Source organism: Taurulus bubalis (genome assembly GCF_910589615.1).
Source record: "Taurulus bubalis genome assembly, chromosome: 5".
Classification (NCBI taxonomy): Eukaryota; Metazoa; Chordata; class Actinopteri; order Perciformes; family Cottidae; genus Taurulus; species Taurulus bubalis.
This window is the reverse complement of record NC_136593.1, coordinates 14,676,991-14,695,805: the sequence shown is the minus strand read 5'-3', so window position 1 is coordinate 14,695,805 and position 18,815 is coordinate 14,676,991. Positions and strand designations below refer to the sequence as shown.

Below are 18,815 nucleotides of genomic sequence, written 5' to 3'. Positions count from 1 at the left end.
AGAGATATGATATTCGGACTTCTACAGACATTTTTTATTCCCTTTTTGGAACGTACCATTACTTTTTGGGTTTTGTATGACATACTATAGGATTACTTTTTATATGACATATTTTATACTATGTCTCTTTTATGAAAAACTATACTATGATATACTATACTGTGACATTTTCATGATAAGCAATACTATGACATTTTTATGAATTTTCTATGACATACTTTACTATGATACTTAATGACATATTGTATGATGTACTGTTGTCATCATCTTGAAACAACACAAAGAGACGTAATATTGAAAGTTGACTAGACCACATGGTCATGACATTTTCTCAACAACATGTAAAAGAACAAACAGATGAAGTTGTACGTAATGTCGAATCCCCTGCAGCTCTTAGTATTGGGCTGGACTCTACCTTTGTGATGGTGGTTATAGATGTTTGGCAAACTGGGCAGCAGCACGGCCCGGGCGTCCTGCGTCTGCTCATCCGACAATGTCCGCATGTCGCAGCAGAGACTCGGCTCTGGATTGGCCAGAGTGTCCGGCTTCATTCGGTCTGTACACGCGAGCTCGCCCTCACACACTGCCGCCGTGTAATCTCCTGGCCAGAACATCTGACTCAGACTGTTGTCTGGGAAACAGAAACAGAGAATTCATGAAATGTGGGAAAAACACATGTAACTCAGTTATTTTGACATATTAAATCTGAATAGTTTTATATGGTATGAACCTAAAGAGATAGTTGGGATGGGTTTACACTCCACTAGAGTGCGAATGAACATAAGTGACGATACAATCATTATTCCTGGTTTCCCAAAGCGCATCCGTGGTTGATTATCATTGGTTTAAATTAGTCCTGTTTGTGCCTCTCGTGTATTAGCATTACCTTCTAGTCCCAGCGCTGAGCATGCTGCCGTTCTCAAACTATTTCTATAATCCTCAAACTATCTGGATGAAAAATATTCTATCTGTTTTACAATAAAAAAGTTCTGACTACCTTTGAACTTTATTTGGAGACTATCAAATTGAAAAAAATGATAAAAAAGTTTTGGGTTGTGCCACTGATTTCAATCCAGATGATTTGAAGAGTCTTTGATGATTTTAGAAATACATTCGGTAAATGTTGATAATATATGAGCGCTGGGTTCAGATGCATTTGTACCATGTGCTTGTGGTCTCTTGGCCACATTGGACGCCATGTTTTCCCAGCATTCTTCTGGGGGGACTGGACCCTCCTCGTCCTCACTGTCAGAGGAGTGTGTGGAGGCGTAGGAGCCGCTCTGGTCATCCTCCAGAGAAAGGTCGCTGTCCGAGTCGCTGTCATGATCTGCACACAGACAGAGGGGAGAAGTTTATACAGTCTTCAAATCATTGCAGTTAAACTGAATAAGAGATACTGAATGAGAGTAATACCGTCCAGATGCTCTTTAGTTTCATGGAAGAGGGACGCGTGGTCGTTCAGAGCGATGTGCGCCTGACTGTTACTCAACCCGTCGTCCCTGAAAAGACACAAGAAGTCTGTTTACATCTTCTCCCGTCACTGTTGAAATAATACAACGTATAAATCTTTATTTTCCCCCCCATCACATTTAATTACCTGAGCACAAACGGCACATAGCTCTGCTGGCTCTTGCCGCTCTGCATGGTGCCGTTCAGGGACGCGCTGGAGTCTCCAAAGGGAAGGTGGTACAATCTGCCGTCCATGTAGTTTGTGTTGCCTTTGTAGCCCTGAAATTAGAGCGACAAAAGAAAGGTGAGCATTTCCCGAATTAAAAAGCAACGATATAGAATGAAGTGATCTTGTGCATTTGAGCTGCTCATAGAAATATACATTGTTGTTTTCAATAATTGTTACTCAAACAGAGTAAGAGGGAAATTTGAACTATTTTAACCAGCAAACTAATATTAGTATATTATAGTATTTCTGACAGTCAACCATAGCAACAGTTTAAATATTTTTTTTTGGACAACAATGGAGCTCTTTAACACAGAGGAACAAGAAAATAAAGGCTCTGAAGACACAGGAAGAACTTCATTTTTGGTTTTGGTCTTTTGGGGGATTTGTTGTCAAGATGAATAATAGAGAATATCATCAGCCTCATTTAAAGTGGAAAGAATACATCAACTCATTGCTATACTTGATAGTTTCATGTTTTTAGGAACAGATGCAGAATTATAATATCAACATCTTAACTGACAGATGCAACTAACTCAAGCTGCCTGTACATTTTAGAGAGTATTTAACTAAAAAGTAGTTTCTCAGAGTTTGTGACGAGGGACTCACAGAGGCCTTGGATTTGATCATGTGATCCGGGCGCTTGCGGCTGCAGCAGTATTTCATTGCATTCCTTGCTTCTTTATTGAAGACGATGCGGAAGAAGAAAACAAATGGACCCTGTGGTTGGGCGACAGAAGAGCGTCAGGAAAGAATTACAGAAATCCACCATTCAAAGGGTTTCAGGGAGAAACAGATGGCTCACCTGAACACAGTTGAACCCAGCGAACAGGTAGTGGAAGATGATCATGTCGCTGTTGACGGAGAGGAGTGCCAGAAAACATGTGACTGAAACCAGGAGGAGGACGCCACCTGAGGTCTTTAGGCCAGAGCTGCAGAATCACATGTGACGGTAGTAAAATACTGTGAGAATGATTTCTACGCATTCATTGAGTTCAGAATGAGAAACAGAACAGCACATTGTCTGAGGAAGAGCTTTGTGGAAACATGACCACGCTGTGAAATGCTTTGAAATGCTGTGAAATGTAAAAGCATTAAAAAAACAACCGTAGCGACATCAGCTACAACTGAAAACAGTCTGTTGTGCAATGCATTGTGGAACAATTATTTTCATAATAGATCAATTGTTTGGTCTATGAAATGTCAAAAAATTAAACAATTATTCAATAATGAATGATTATTTTTCACTACATTGACTCATCGATTAGTTGACTAATCATTTAACTCTTGTTTATCGATGTTAGCTTTTCTGTAACGTCGTCCTCCAACAGGGACAGATTGTTGAGCTCTTCTTGGAGCAAATCAAAAGAACGGTTTGATTTGTTGTCATTATTAACCTTCTTTAAATGGTAGTCGGTCCAGTTTTACTGGTTTTGATTGGAAAGTTGAAAATGTCAGGCTCGGAATTTCCCTCCTCTAGAGCATGTCAACAGTGTTAAAATGTGAGGAAAAAGTTGGGACACTCACACACGAGGCTCTTTCTTGTCGATGCTGTGGTGTCTCAGTGTGCAGGAGGCTCTGGACGACAGGATGTACAGGAAAACGTTCATCTGTGGACACAATATTAAACTGCTTCACAACTTACAATATGGCAGGAGGTTGTGAGAGTAAACATCAAGGGAATCTTTCTGTCGGTAAATTTTCTAAATTGTTGAGTGAACGGAAAAGGCCGTGTTTTCTGTAATAACAACTCTCGTCTCGCTCTGATGAGATCATCATGAGTCACAATCACGTTGAAGCCTGTTCATAAACAGTCTGGATCTCAGGGATCTGCAGGGACTCACCGACACCACCATGGCGATGGGTCCAGCAAAGCTCCAGATGAGAGTGTCGTACATAGACAGCCAACAGAAGTCTGGGTTCCCGTAGCCTTCGGGGTCCAGTCCCACCGCCAGACCTGCAGACAAACCCAGAGAGACAGACGGTAGCATCAACAACAGCTCCTGAGGCACATTGACAGTATTATCAGTATGTTTGTGAGTGTGGAAACATTCTTCTGTCTCAAGTTATTTATCTAAAGTCGTCAGTAATTTGGACTTTTTACTACAGTTATAGGCTGACAAGATAACATTTTACCGGAAGACGTCTCACATTTTCCGACTGTAATTTTCATCTTGACATCAAAACAGTTTCACGAATATCACTCTATACGCCTCAATAAGACTGCAATCGTCAGACAATTAAGCCCAGCTTTGAGAAAAAAAATGTGAACACATCTTTCCTGTTTCCAATACATTTTATGTCTTAAAGTACATTTTCAGAACTGGCATGACAGTGATGCTGCTAGAGAAGACACAGATGGGAGAGGGAACTTTCCAGGCGTCTCCTGCAGGTACATTTTTGTGAAAGAGGGTTCAGACCTGTGATGAAGGCCGGCACTCCCCAGCCAATCAGGTAGTAGAATCTCATGGGTCCATAGTTGATGTCTCGCACTTCGCTGATCATGCGATAGACGTGCAGACCCTCCAGGAAGAGCCAGGAGAAAGTGCAGAGGTAGAAGAAGTGCAGCAGGATGGCGATGACTGTGCACACAAACTGCACAGACAAAAATAGGGAGACACAGAGAAGGATGATTAAAACATGAAGAGATGATAGGAAATATTATAAATCAAGTCAAATAGATGGAAAACAGAATTGATTACCGGGTTGTCGGCCTGGTTGATGCCCAGGATGAAGATGAGCTCGGAGAGGAAGAGAGCAACACCTCCGTTGTTGATTATACTCGTCTTGTTGCACTGCATGGCTCTCAGACAGAGGAGGAAGATTGTGGTGAGGAAGAGGAAGCCCATCGTCACTCCCACTGTACTCCACGTCAGGATTTTGATTGGCAGAATCTCTCCGTTCTGACCAAACGATTGAATGAAAGATGTTTGAATGAACAGAATTATAGTTTGTGGTTTCAGTGAAGTTAGAGGTTTTTGCATTACTCACCTCTCTCCTGGAGATGTCCATGAGGACAGCAAAGCTGGTCATGTGATAACACTCACAGCTGATGTGGGTGCTGTTTCTGAACACCACCTCACAGCCCTTCGCTGACCAGCCGCCATTCCCGCCTCTGACATAAAACACATACACCAGAGGAGAATATGAGAATACCACAACGTAAGGCTTCCTCACTAACTCTGAGTGTGCCGGTGTACTCACAGTATGTGGTGGTTCCAGAAAACACAGATGGGTTTAGAGCGCTCCTCGGTGGTGACCAGGCGGAACTGCACAGTGATGGGTTTGTCCAGCGTGTGCTGCAGCAGCTCGTCGTTGTCGTGGACGGTGATACTGACCACCGGTGTGTTGATGACCGGACGTTTGGGCACCCTGAAGACAATGAGAAAAATGTGGACGATTAAAGGCATGAATTGGTTCCTACTGAAGACTTGAATCTTTAAATAATTGTCAAAACTAAAAAGTGTTATATTTAAATATATTGGCACTAAAGTTTTAAGTGTTACTTAAATAAGAGTAAATAGTGTTGGGGACTATTTCTAGCAGTGGAATAATAAATAATTGATCACTACAGCAGCAGGAATGTGCATTTGGGACTAAAAATAAACTGCAGTGCCCATGTTGATGTTAACAAAGGAACATGTCACCCATGTGATTGTAATATATTTTGGATTACATAGGAGGTATATGGCGCGGAGGAATAACCTAGAATACTTTTCTCCAAACACAAAATAATTCTTGGTTATTTTGGATAAAAGTTTTCTTTTGAATCAAAGATATTAATTGATGACAACTTCTAGCAAAAAGCTTTCTGCCTGATTTTTAAGTTGGTGCTTTATTAACCGTTCTTACCGCAGACTTCTCTTGTCCGGATCATAGCTCTCTGGTAACAGCGAGGCCAGGCTGTGGAAGATGATCACGCTGGCGATGGCGTCCGGCTGGCCGTCATCCGGGTGGCGTTTCTTCCTGTTGGCTGAGCGGTTCTTCAGGGAGGACTCTGGAAAGACATCCAGGTGTCTGTGGCCTTTGGTGTCCACCGGTTGTTGGAAGACAGAATCGGGCAGTGTGACGGCCGTCTCAAGGTCTGCAGGACGAGGACCCTTCAGGGACCTGTACCGCGGGAGCCTGGCACCAGCAAAATTCATCTTTTTTAGACGATCCACAGAGATGACTGCGGAGAAAAACACACATGCAGAGAGCTCTGCTGCTGAAAACGGTCACCTCCTTTACATTACATTACATTTCATCCAAAGTAACTTACAATAATTGCATTCAAGAAAGCCAAACTACAAAGTGCTATAAGTAAGTGCCATTTAAGTGCTACTTAAATGAGGAGCCCTCAAATCGTATACATGTTGAGTCAAAAGAATACGAGATTCAGCTTAAAAGAAATGAGCATGTCAGTACAGCGGTGATATGAGGAACACTCTTACCTTTTCTTGATTAATGTTTAAAAAAACACTTAAATATTTCATCCTCAAGGATTGTTCCTCGATGTTTTGGAAGAACAAAGCCTAATTTGCTGAATGGTTAGAAATAATATCAGAAATTCCCCATTTGAATCTCGGATTTGGACTAACAATTATCAAGGGAACCTCCTTTTTTAATTAATGTTAAAAAGGAAACGTAATGGGATAATAATATTCCTACTATTATTAATGTGAAAATGTGCGGCCCCATTTTTGTTGTATTCATGTTGTATACTATTTGTACTTTAATTATTTGTATTGTATTTGTTTTATGAGCCTACGTTTGTTCTGCTTTGTTCTCTAATTACTTTAACAATATTGTCATGATAAAAAAAACATTTTATGAACTTACAAAACAGCATATGCACATACTGCACTTTAAAAACATATTTGAATATGGATCCCCAGTAGAGAAGCTCCATAGCCTTTAAGTGTTGTCACCTCTGGTGCTCCCAGGTAACACACTCACCTATGTGTGGCGTGACGATGGTGAAGGGGCTGAGGTAGGTCTTCCTCATGTTCTTCGCCAGTGTGTTTGCGTATTCCTCGTAGTGGCGCAGCAGCGCCGCTGTCCCACCCTCCGAGTGCTGGATCAGCTCCCAGTGTGTCCGTGTGTCTGGAGACAGGATGGCGCTGCCCACACGGACCAGATTCTGTCAGCAAACAGCGAGAGTTTAGTGGAGAGTGAAATGAGGTGTGATGTATTCTGCAGATACAGCATGAAAGGCTGTGAAGTCTGGCTTGCTGTTAATAAACCAATTTAGTTCACTGCTAAAACTGCAACAATCTATCGTTCTTATTTAGTTTCAAGCCGCGTTATGAAGTGTACAGGGAGATATACACTCTATGACTGTTCACCTCAGTGAAGTGAACGTCCTGCGTCGCTGTGAGGTTGAAGCCCTGCTGGTTGCTCTCGTGCTGCAGCAGACTCTGTGTGAGCCGATAAGCCACCTTCACATCGCTGCCGTAGTACTTCTCTGTGTGCAAGGTGGCGTTGGCCAACATGGCGGCCGTCTGCTGAATGTGTCCAGAGTCCAGGAGCGATGAGTTACGGGAAAACTTTTCAGACTGGAGGAAGGAAAGGATAACCATTCAGTAGCGTATCGATGCTTCATTAGTAAAAATATATTTTTCAACCCGACTGAAATATCTCATTATTGTAAAAAAAGATGACTGTTCAAAAATGTTATAGCCCTTAGTGTTGTAATCATCTTCTGTCTCCACATCCTTACAAATGAGGATGCTATTTTATAAGTTATAAAACTGACAGTGTGAAGCTACACACCAGGGCTTTCAGCTTGCTGAAGGTGACAGAGGTGCAGTTGAAGAGGTTGGGAGGAAGCCAGCCCTTGTGCTCATCACAGTGGCGGATCGCTGTGCCTGAGAAGAGGGACAGAAAATCATCACATGAGAGTTGAGGAATAGGCCGCGTGTGAGAGAGGGCTTGAGGCAAGTTTCATATATTGCCATTATTATATGATAATTTGATGAGCTGCCTGAAAAACCATCATACCGAGAGTTCCCTTGGGACAGTGAACTGCTGCAGGGAGCCCAAACTTAGTCCTGGGCCACCAGATCCCGGCCTCGATGGCCTGAGGGCAGCTGTCATAGATTACTGAGTGAGGTGGAGCGGGAAGGAGAGAGATGATGAGGATAAAAATGGAAAATGATTTAATATATTTAAAGCTATAATGAAGCAGGGATTATGAATGATAGTAATTTGACAGTAATCTGATTTATTCTGACCTTCACAGCCGTTAGGAGACACCTCTGCGAAGGGGTTATCACATCGGTCACACTGGCGTCCGATGACGCCGGGTTTACACTGACACTGGCCGCTCTCTCGGTCACACGCTCTGGAAAAGGAGCCGATTGGGTAGCAGTCGCACAGCAGGCACGTGTCACTGCCTTCAGGACGGTAGTGGTTGTCCTGGACACGGGATTGGAAGTTGCTGATTAACGATTTAAATAACAGTCTCCTTTATTTACACACATCACCACATTTTTCCAACTGCTGCAGCTGCTTGTTCAAAAACATCTGGACGACTTTCTTAATTATGTCCTCCACCTATGTTTTCCTCATCAGGCTTGAGTTGAGTCCCAATGCTGGACTACATCCAGACTCTGAACAGGTGTAGTGTTTAGTGACAACATTGTCAAAATTCCAATTTAAAACATATTTATATCCTTCATTGCTATGTAAATGAGTTCATACGTCTATTATGAACGGCGGGAGATTGCTTGTACAACAACAGTGTTATGCTTATGTTAATGGCCTAAAAATACACTTGGATAGCTCAGTCTGTTGTGATACCAAATAGTTTATCTTATATCAGTGGATTCACTTTATCTAAATTGGACAAAATAAACTTTGAATGAATACAAATAAATTAAATAAGGAAGAAAGTGCTAAAGAAAGGATTAACCTAATGAACAATTATAACATTTGTTGAGATCTGATTTATTGTGTACTGGAAACACAGAATACTTTGACAATTATCGCGTGTTACCCACAGTTATTAGCACGCTGGATGGAATTGACACACAGCTCTAAAGCTTTCAAACTATTTCCTTATTCATACATTTTATTTACATTTTCTACGACTTTGATTTCCTATACGTTTTCAGCCCAACATCGTACTCCTTTGTTCTGTCTGTATGCCTGTTTTTACTTGCCAAGCATCAAATTGCCTTTGATTATTAACATTCTATTGAATTGAATTGAATTCATCACAGAGCGATGAATCAAAGCTGCGGATCGGCCCTGCTCACCTTGCACCGACACTCTCCGCTCGTCTTGTTGCAGTCAGAGTTGAAGCCCTTGTCGGTCTGACAGTCACAGGGGCCGCAGGTCTTGTGCCCCCACCAGCCTCGGGGACACGGCAAATCGGTCCTGTACACATAATACATGATCAATTTACCTGCAGAGTAATACAACAATATCACACAGGAAGAGCCACGATCGACACACAAAAACATTCACAGTTTTACATAAACGTGGAAAACATTTACTTTTTCTCGCAGTAATGACCGAAGTAGTTGCTGGGACAGTCGCAGGTGTAACCACGAGAGGAGCTTGGCTTCCTGGTGCATTTGGACTCGTGCTCACAGGGGTTTAGTGAGCACACATCGGTGCAGTTGGTACCATAGTAGCCTGCGAAACAAAAGGTGAAAAGAAAAATAAGCTGCTGTGCTCTTACACAAAGGTCAACTGTGTGAAGTAGTGATAAGTATAAAGTATTAAGTAATAAAGGATAACTGGAACAATATCCTTGGTGTTGCTTTAATGGAATACTATGCATTTTAATTGCGCATAAGAAACATTACTTTAGGCAGGTTGAAGTAATATTTACACAACGATTTTAAGTAACTTTCTAGCCCGGCAAAATGTTACACTCATGGTTTTGGGTTTGTGAACAACAAGCAGACGGACCAGCGAGGCAGGTGCAGGAATAGCTGTCCCAGTCGTCGCTGCAGTAGCTGCTGATAGGACACGGGCTGGAGCTGCATGGGTCGGGCACGCTGCAGCCCGGTTCCACGTTCACCTTCCTCGCCTGAGACAGGCTAAGAGCCCCGCCCACACGCAGACCCTGCAGGCAAACAAACAAACAAGCATGAGTACGTATCCACAGCAACACAATGCGGTAATGCGTTTTCAAGAAACACTTTGATGATCAGAGTAAGTGAAAGGAATGTGCTGGAAACACGGAGGTTGCTGTTTGGGGTGTGTCAGAACACTGTGAGGTACCTGTCTGTGTAAATGATGTGTGCTATAGTATTAGTAGAAGTCTATCTGCACTCCATCATAAGCTCAAGAAGTTAAAACCTTTTTTCAAACACTGCTGAGTGTGCAAGATTTTCATTTCAAAGGGCAAGTTTTTTATTGACAGGTTTCAACAGATTTGTAATGATAGTTTGCTGCTACTTAAATTATAGTCATTAAAACAACATTTGTATGTAATCTACACATCTGAACATGTATATATTCAATTCAATTTCACCAAATCTAAATAGCTTTTGATATCTGCATTTAGACACGTGCACAAATGCTGATATAAGTGGGGTCTACAGAGGGGACGCACCTGTATACAACCACGGAATCCATGCTGAATTTTCCCATCAGGCCTTGCCAAACCACCAACGCTCACGGTCTTCAGCTTAGAGTCTTGAAGCTTCCCATCCACCTCCATACTAGCCTGAAAAGGTGCATGACAGACTTTATAGCTGCTATACAGCTAATTAATGGTGACTTACGACAGCAAGGACACATCCACTCACCAGGTAGAGCCCCTGATCTAAAGACAACACTGCTTTGTGGTGGCTCGCTGCTCCCCCCAGACTGCTGATATCCAGCTGCAAATGATGCCAGTCTCCATCATTCACCAGCACCTCCTCCACACGAGAGAGAGTTGAGTCTTCCCCTCTGTGCAGCCCCATCAACACGCTCCCCCCGCGCAGCTACAAGGACAGGGAGAGAGCCGGGAAAAGGAAGGAAACAGCAGGAGGGAGATTGAACCGATGTTCAATAACAGAGAAGAAAAAAAAGACCACCAAAAATCAGAAAATGCATCACATGATGAACAGAAACAGAGAGCTTTGACGGTCAAAGATCAAACCTTGAATTGCTGGAAATAGATTATCGTAAAGTTATACAACATCAAAAAGCTCAAAAATAGCCCAACACAGCTGATACAATGAGAGTTTGATCATCTGGATTTTTGTCTCAACGTCCTCTGATATTCAGTGACGTGCTGCAGCTTAGATGGCCAACAGGTGGAGCCTCAATCCTAAAATGTTTGATCTGAAGGTGAGGACTGCCTTCATGCTCACACTACACCTCACACCCATACAATATAGGAATTATTCTTTTCACTCTGTGTTGAAGAACTAAAGTTATTGTTCTTTGCTGAGCAGATTAAAATGACCATTAAGAGGAAATAACCTCGAAATTCGTCTTCTTCAAACTTTTCTTCTAATTAAAGTTTCTCCTTGACGAAAAATTGACATTGCCGTGCATTGTTACATTTTGATAAATGTTAAATGTGAAGAGAAATTATGTATGAAGGAGGTATTTTAGTGTGTATCCATGTGCAGTGAGAAAAGGAGAAACTATATGTTGCTCTCACCTGCAGTGTGAGGTTGTGCTGCAGGCCGGCGGAGATATGCAGCAGTGTCGCGCTGGCCTGACGTGTGCGGAACATGAGCTCCACATGCCAGGGGACAGAGGACGCTGCCGCCGCCATGTTGTTCCACTGCAACAGACTGTTACCCAGGAAACGCTGCGGGCTGGCCATAACTAAAGAGAGGAGTAAATGGGAAGAAGTGATGAAGAGAAATGAGGAGAGAAGGTTTTGCAGTTATTACTGTCAACCAGCAAGTCCAGCATGTTCTGTTCTGATCACTTCCAAGTTATCACAATTAAAAACTCTCTCTGTTTATCAGACATTTTACTGGCTGTCTGAAATCAAATCAGGTGTTCCCAGGAAGATCGTTGGCTTTACAAGCAAACATCTGTTCTGGTAATTCAGAGGAATAAGACACAAGGACATTGAGTTCAACATTTAAAATAACATTGGATTGAAGTCCCCCTCCAGTTGAAAATGTGTTTTTCCTTCTTGTTCGTTCGTTGAATGTGATGTTTGAGCTTCACTGTGCAGAATGATGTCTGTACACAGTTTGACACGAGCAGGCTTTCAAATTCATCTGCAGAATGGGGAATGTTTCTCTGTGCTCATCTATAACCGGAATTTAAGACAGATATCAGCAGTATTTATGACAACTCACCACAGCTACTCGATATGCAAACCTCCAATGCACATTACACTGAGACTGAAACGTTCCAGCACTTATACATTTGAAACATTTGCATATTCACATATTGTGTATTTTTCAATGAGGCAGGTAAAGTTATTAATATAAATATGAATGTTATTTTCAGACTTTTTAACAATGGAATTTATCTGTTTTGTTGTGTCTAAAGGGGATCTTTATTAACCCCAATGACTACTCTATGTCTTTTAGTGAAGCAGGTAATTTATAATATCAAATCATTTAACATATATTTTTATTTGTGTAGTTTGAAAATCAGAAGGACGTTATGGGGTTTGTGCACTCATGCATGGACTCTGAGAAGCTTTACGGCTCTCTCAAACGTGAAAGCAAAGTGACAGTAAAGGACGCTGTGCCTGCTGTGAAACGGGTTCCCTCTCATTACGCTGTCTGTGTACAAAGCGAAGAAAAGCACCTGATCAAAATGATCGATTAGTGATGGCAATTACACCTGATGCACTGTGGCTGCCATTGTTGGCTGGAGTGAGGAGTGAAATGCAAAGGAAGAAACTCCGGTGGAATTTCAGTCAAAAGATTCCCATTTACTCAAAACGATACGAACGGAATTTGGAAATGAATCAACAGTGCCAGATTATTTGAACTGTAAAGGTTAATGTTGGAGTTTAACCCCACCTCCTGGATAAGTGTGGCTAGAAGACAGATCAGTACCTACACACACCATGTTAGAGATTATTTTCAAGACCAATTTTGTCTACCAAAGGACAAAAAATAATTAAAAAATCCCCATCACAATTTCACCAAGCTGAACGGTCTAAAACCCTCAAAATGTGGAGTTCACTATCAAGTAAGACAAAAGAAAAGCAGGAAATCTTCACATTTGAGAAGCTGGATCCACTACCTTCGTCAATTATCATTTCAGCTTTACACCCTTCTCACTGCATTAAAAAGGCACCTCTGGTGTTGATGATTGCTCTTGATTAATTATAATACGCTCAAGTTATCAAAGCTCATTAAATTTCCTTCAGTAACATGTGATCACACTGCATTATGTCCCACTTCTTCTCTACCATCCCTATCTTTCCCTCAGACGTCTGCACTCTATGCAACACACTTACCCTTATCTGAATGTCCATCTCTGCTTCCTTTTCTATCTGATCTACAAAAAATGTTATCATGGACATAAATATGTTTTCCCTCATTCTACGTCAAGCTAAAAACAAGAGGTGTCGCGTTGTCGTTTACAGGGATCATTCTTCTTCCTCTAGCTCGTCTCAAATTGCTGTAAACCATAAATCAGCACAGATAACAGCTGCAGTGGATCAGGTGGGACAGAAACAGACACTGAGAACACCGACACAGAAACATAAGTAATGAACTGTTTTACTTTAAAAGCCAAAAAACAATTGGACTTTAATGGTTCAGCATCATCTAAACAAGAGAAGATTCAAGCTCAAACAGCTTGATTCTCCCAAATGATACTGATTATGTCATAAACCAGGCATTACAACTAATGCAGTGTAACTGTGCATATCTGAAATAAAGTCAGATGTTCCCAAAAAACTTACCAACAACTGCACTGCACACAGTTGCACATGTTGCAGCCATTTCTGTATAAAAGAGTCTCTGTTATTGTTTGCACTCTTTTCACTTTTTTATTTGTATTTGACCTGATGGATGACAGCTTCAGCTTCATACTTGATGACAAATTGAGTCTTGCGTCTTTATTGTTTAATTTCCTAAATTAATACGCTCTGCTGTTTTATTGTATATATTGAGTATTTTGCATTCCTGATATTTCTTTTTTGTGTCTTCTATGTAAATTGTTTGCTACTGTGAAAAACTAATTTCCCCTTGGGGATGAATAAAGTATACGTCTATCTATCTATCTATCTATCTAAAAGATGAGGGACAGTCTCGGGTCAAAACGACAGATGTGTCTAAACAGCACTTTTTCTACTGACTCACCTCTTTCACAGTTTTGTCCACCAAATCCGAGCGGGCAGTCACAACTGAAGGAGCCCCACAGGTTCACACAGGTTCCTCCGTTGAGACACGGGTCATTGTTGCAGAAATGTCTCTTGGCGGAGCATCCTAGGAGGGCGAGAAATAAGAGGTTGATTTACTTGTTCCAACCTCATTATTTCATCAAAGAGTCAGAGGGTAATAAACTATTCTTAGCAGGTACAATGATCATTTCCCACCGACTCTTCTTCCCTGCTGTGCTCATTATAGTCAGTTATTCTCTTTCTTTTTCTCTCTGACTTGGCAAGTCTAACAGCAAGACATTGTTTGACTGAAAAACAGTCACAGGTTCAAGAGATGAAACAAGGGATAATCTTTTGGAGCCAAACAGCAGGTGAAAGCGTACCTGGCAGAGTGCCGTTGTTAGCGATGAAGCTGGCCATATCTATGTGCTGGTTGTCGATACGCAGGTTCTTCATGCAGCCCACGAACTGCCGGTTGCGAACAGGAAAGTCCTCTGGGAGTTTGGGAACCCCTCCGAGGAGCAGGGGTCCGGTCAGGTCCAGGGATCTGAAAACATAGAAGCCGTGAACATTTACGCATCCAGGGGGTTTTGCTCTGCCTTTACATCAGCAACACATATGAAAAATTAATCACAGAGGTTTTTGCAGTGTTATTTTTCCCACTGGAGATGAAAACCAAAAAAAAGGATAAACATGCCAGTGAAGGAAAAAAGCAAAGCTGAGCTAACACCCTGGAGATGTGGATCTTCACTTCAAAACAAGTTTACTTTCTCTCTTAATGGGCAAACCACGAAAGAAGTGATCAGTGACTGAAGTCAACACAGAGGTAACGAGGGAAGATAAGAGGTAAAGATCGAAAGGTTTTTATGTCTGTAATCTTCCACATCGCAACAACAGAACAGATAATCCTGTTGATGTAATTCACGTGGACTCACTTTTTGGATCCCGATTGGCTGCCCTGAGCAGAGCAGGTGTAGTTTCTGATCATGTGACCAAACCGTAAGGCCACGGAGGCGTCACAGTTGTCCACCGTCACAACAACGATCTTCTGGTCCGAGGGGCCCTGCGGCAGGCCGGCCTGGTTTAAGATCGGCTGTGGAGCGAGAGACAAACACATGAATACCAAGATAAAGTATGGAGAGCCTTCCTTATGTTTCTGGAGCTTTGGTCAAAACAATGAGGATTAAGAATGCATAATGCCTTGTTGCCTCGTCTGTGTTGTGTACACTGAAGTCTTTGTGTTAACTTTAGAACTTTCTCATGTTGGTTATGTTTTCTCTCTTTAGCCAAGCAATCTAGTTTTTTTGAGAGAATTCACATCACAGAATAATATCACAGGTTTATGTTAAGAGGTTTTCATCAGTATACACAGCAGAAACTCTTGATTTAGATGGACAGAAAAACTAATTTATAAATGTCCTATAGCATCATATTAACTTGAGAATTCACAGGTTTGTCAGCGTAAAGATCAACAAAAAACTGGAAAACAAATTCCGTGCTGCTATTTTTAAGACGCTGAAGTATTTTGGTCACCAAGAATTTATAAATAAGATTCAGAAATAGGTTGTTGTGAAAATATCTCATTATTCTGCTGCATTTAACACAGGATTAATCCACGAAGCAGTGCAGAAACTTCTGGGGAATCTCAGCCAATGCTAAGCTTTATGAGCCCGATTAAAAATTGGAGCTTTGAAACTGGGAAACAACAACCAAATAAATGGTCTCGGTTCAATCCCAGTTCAGCTTGCTGTGGTTGGACATTTATAATAATACTAATAATAATTAATATCATAACAGCTATAGCAGCGGCTGGCAAGCGCGCGCGCACACACACACACACACACACACACACACACACACACACACACACACACACACACACACACACACACACACACACACACACACACACACACACACACACACACACACAGGAGATGAGCTCACTCTCTGCAGGACATCATCCCTGTCAACAAAGGATCGTCTTCATTGTCTGAGAAATCAATGGGGGAAGCAACAAAAGGAGGAGGGATCCAAGGGGGAGAGAATGATGATCCTGTCAATAAAAGGTCGCGACCTCGTTTCAAAATGGCCAGTTTCTCTGAGGTCACGTAGAGCTCATGTTAACCCTAAGTGTAGGTCCAAGCTGGTGTCGCGAGCAGTGACCGCTCCCCTCTCACAGCCGGCCGACTGGGCCGCCTGCAGGCGAGGACAGCCGCTGAGCTGTCAGCTGGTCAGACAGGATTTAGCAGGAATTAGCTCGTCTCATGTGCAGAGATGATATGAAGAGTTGGCATATCGCTAAGGCCTTGAAAACACATCAAGTGGGTTTAGTTCTGCACAAAGTTAAACTAAAATAGATCCCCACCACTGTCTGCAGAGGCATCAGGAATTATAATTTCCCTGACAGCTCGTCTGATCCCTTAATTTAAAAGTTCGTTTAAAACAACATCAGCTAAATATATACTGTAGATTTGGTTGGCTGGTGAAATAACTTTGGCAGCTCTATCAGGTGAATTTTAAGACAAAAGCACATCAAGCAATACATTATGGACAAATATAATTTCCCCCGCACTTCTGCAATTAAATTTCTCGCACATGATTTTCTCATTGAGTAGATTAGATTAACTCTCTGAGGGCTTCTAATAATATGACTGTAACTGAGTGGCTGCAGTCGGTTACATTCCTGCACTCACTTTGTTTCTTGTGATCGCAGTGTGATGAGTGTTAGTGATGTGAGACCAATAATAACCCCAAACCACCTGGTCATCACAACATCTCACTTTATCATTCTTGTTGAAACACAAATATCAGTTAATTGATTTTAAATAGTATGGCAATTCATGTGTTGAAATATACAAACACAACACTTAAAAACATAAACCATAAAAAAAAAGAATTAAAAGCAGTGGATTGTGATGTGTTGCTCAGTAAAAATGTGTAATGAAAATAAAATTGCACGTTCAGACAGAGAAAAAACGGGATAAAAACTATAAAGATGCTCATGGTTTTTATTAAAGGCATTTTTTGGGGGGCAATACAAAGTAAATGATGCTAGCCAGCTCACTCCTCACTCTGCAGTTGACTGAACGATGAAGTCAAGTACAATCTCTCTTAATCACAGTTTCAAAGATTCACGAGCCCACATGAAAGCTGTTGAGTCACAGAAGTATTTCCAGAGACGCTCTATTGGCAGAGAGCTGAACAAAGATATCAGAAACATTCAACAAGTTTCCAAGTACAACCGGCCCTGTTGCAAAGCAATGTTCCCACAGGAAGTCTGATTATTTTCTTGACTGTGACACATTAACTCACCGTTCAACACTGAAATGCTAAGTAGACGGAAACAGAAGCTGAAGGTGTTGTTTTTCTTTTCAGTTGATGGTCTTTGAGGCCAATTTGTTACAAATTTGTTGATGATGAAACAAGTAAACATGCAGTGTGAATTGCCAAAGGTGAAATCACCCGACATGCTCTTTTCCACGGTTTTCCCTTCCCTGTGAAAGCTCTGAAACAGGCAGCGCTCCAGATTGGACGCTCCTTTCACTGACCTCTGCTGTCATCAGTCACGGCTGTTGACTCTCCCATAATGACTGTCTGTCAGGACGTCTTGCTGCTGCACAAAACCACGTCCTGTCAGCGCTGATTGGAGAGCACATATTTGCTCAAGACCACATTAAACACTGCTCTCACTGGCCGCTACAGGGGATTATGGGAATATGAGTTCCCTGTCACAGAGGGTGACAGGGGTTGCGCTGGAGTAGCATGGCAGCAAGTAGCACAAATATGGGATCTAAGATTGACTAGAAAAACCATAGCAACAAGAGGGGTTGGCCCTGAAGCGCGAAGCCCGAGTCAATACTTCTCTGGGCTTTTCTTTACCCTCCTTTCGCTCTTCTTCTGCTCCGCTTTTCTGTCCTCGCTGGAGAACAGAGAGAGAGGGGCACCTTCCCCGGGGCCGCATCATTCACTGCCCATGGTCCCAAAGGAAGCAGAGCCCAACACAAAGGCAGCGGTCATTGCCATTCTCCACAGTCCCCCGCCATCCTGAAAGCCACATTTCAATCTAGAATGCCCCCTCCCCACCTCATCCTGCCCCACCCCCCGTGGACAGGGACGGGTCAGAGTGGGCCACTGTGGGATACCTCCAGAGGGAGGAGCCACGTTTCTACCTCAGCAGCTCACAGGATGAGGGACATTAGTGGAGGGCGGGAGGATTAGTTCAGCCAGAGCCGGGGGTGGTACCAGACACTTCTGGGACGTTTAGTGCTAAAAGTAAGATATGTATTCAATGCAATGAGTACTCCAGTTACATTTTATGATACAAGTACAAACCTATAAAATATAATAATGTAAATTGTATTATTATTTAATGCAGTATATATATATATCACTGTTCATAATAATAGTTATATTTGTATTATGTCTGTATATATATAAAATTCAGTATGGTAGATTTCACTATTTTCTACCGTTTATTATTATTAATTTTTTTCATCTTAAATTGTATTTTTAACTACGTCTCTTGTGTGCACTGCTATAATCCTCCGCGGGACTAATAAAAGAATATCTAATCTAAAAAGAATTCCTTGCTCACCATTATTAAAATCATACAGCTACTAAGTGTTTGTGTGATTATTTAATGATTAATGGATCATCAATTAATGAAACTTAACTTCATACATACATTTATTTGCTACCAAATCAGCACCTCATCTCACGCAAATATGAAGCAGTGTTTGTCAAACTGGCTGTTTGATGCAGACATCTACATGTTGCACTTGAACTGTACGTGAAAATGTCTCATTAACAGAAAAACGTCCTCTTCAAACACACACACACTTAAAGATGTAAAACTATCGGGTCAGTGAAACAACAAAAGACAGTTTTGTAGCA

At 41.8% G+C, this 18,815-nt stretch overlaps 1 protein-coding gene across 1 annotated transcript in view; it reads right to left on the bottom strand.

Annotated features, from left to right (window-relative positions):
- Positions 1-18,815, bottom strand: part of celsr2 (cadherin, EGF LAG seven-pass G-type receptor 2) — a gene marked incomplete at both ends in the record, with an annotated part of 58,808 nt that overhangs the window by 570 nt on the left and 39,423 nt on the right. The window contains 27 exons of the mRNA XM_079218982.1: positions 416-631; positions 1,163-1,327; positions 1,414-1,499; positions 1,598-1,728; positions 2,285-2,395; positions 2,481-2,607; positions 3,203-3,285; positions 3,520-3,632; positions 4,096-4,270; positions 4,378-4,578; positions 4,667-4,790; positions 4,880-5,047; positions 5,528-5,846; positions 6,614-6,797; positions 7,003-7,212; positions 7,430-7,524; positions 7,658-7,759; positions 7,891-8,074; positions 8,917-9,037; positions 9,157-9,298; positions 9,578-9,734; positions 10,227-10,340; positions 10,423-10,602; positions 11,271-11,440; positions 13,900-14,025; positions 14,303-14,466; positions 14,855-15,012. Of these exons, the coding sequence (XP_079075108.1) occupies positions 416-631; positions 1,163-1,327; positions 1,414-1,499; positions 1,598-1,728; positions 2,285-2,395; positions 2,481-2,607; positions 3,203-3,285; positions 3,520-3,632; positions 4,096-4,270; positions 4,378-4,578; positions 4,667-4,790; positions 4,880-5,047; positions 5,528-5,846; positions 6,614-6,797; positions 7,003-7,212; positions 7,430-7,524; positions 7,658-7,759; positions 7,891-8,074; positions 8,917-9,037; positions 9,157-9,298; positions 9,578-9,734; positions 10,227-10,340; positions 10,423-10,602; positions 11,271-11,440; positions 13,900-14,025; positions 14,303-14,466; positions 14,855-15,012 (4,126 nt within the window). The remainder of the gene's footprint in view (positions 1-415; positions 632-1,162; positions 1,328-1,413; positions 1,500-1,597; positions 1,729-2,284; positions 2,396-2,480; positions 2,608-3,202; positions 3,286-3,519; positions 3,633-4,095; positions 4,271-4,377; positions 4,579-4,666; positions 4,791-4,879; positions 5,048-5,527; positions 5,847-6,613; positions 6,798-7,002; positions 7,213-7,429; positions 7,525-7,657; positions 7,760-7,890; positions 8,075-8,916; positions 9,038-9,156; positions 9,299-9,577; positions 9,735-10,226; positions 10,341-10,422; positions 10,603-11,270; positions 11,441-13,899; positions 14,026-14,302; positions 14,467-14,854; positions 15,013-18,815) is intronic.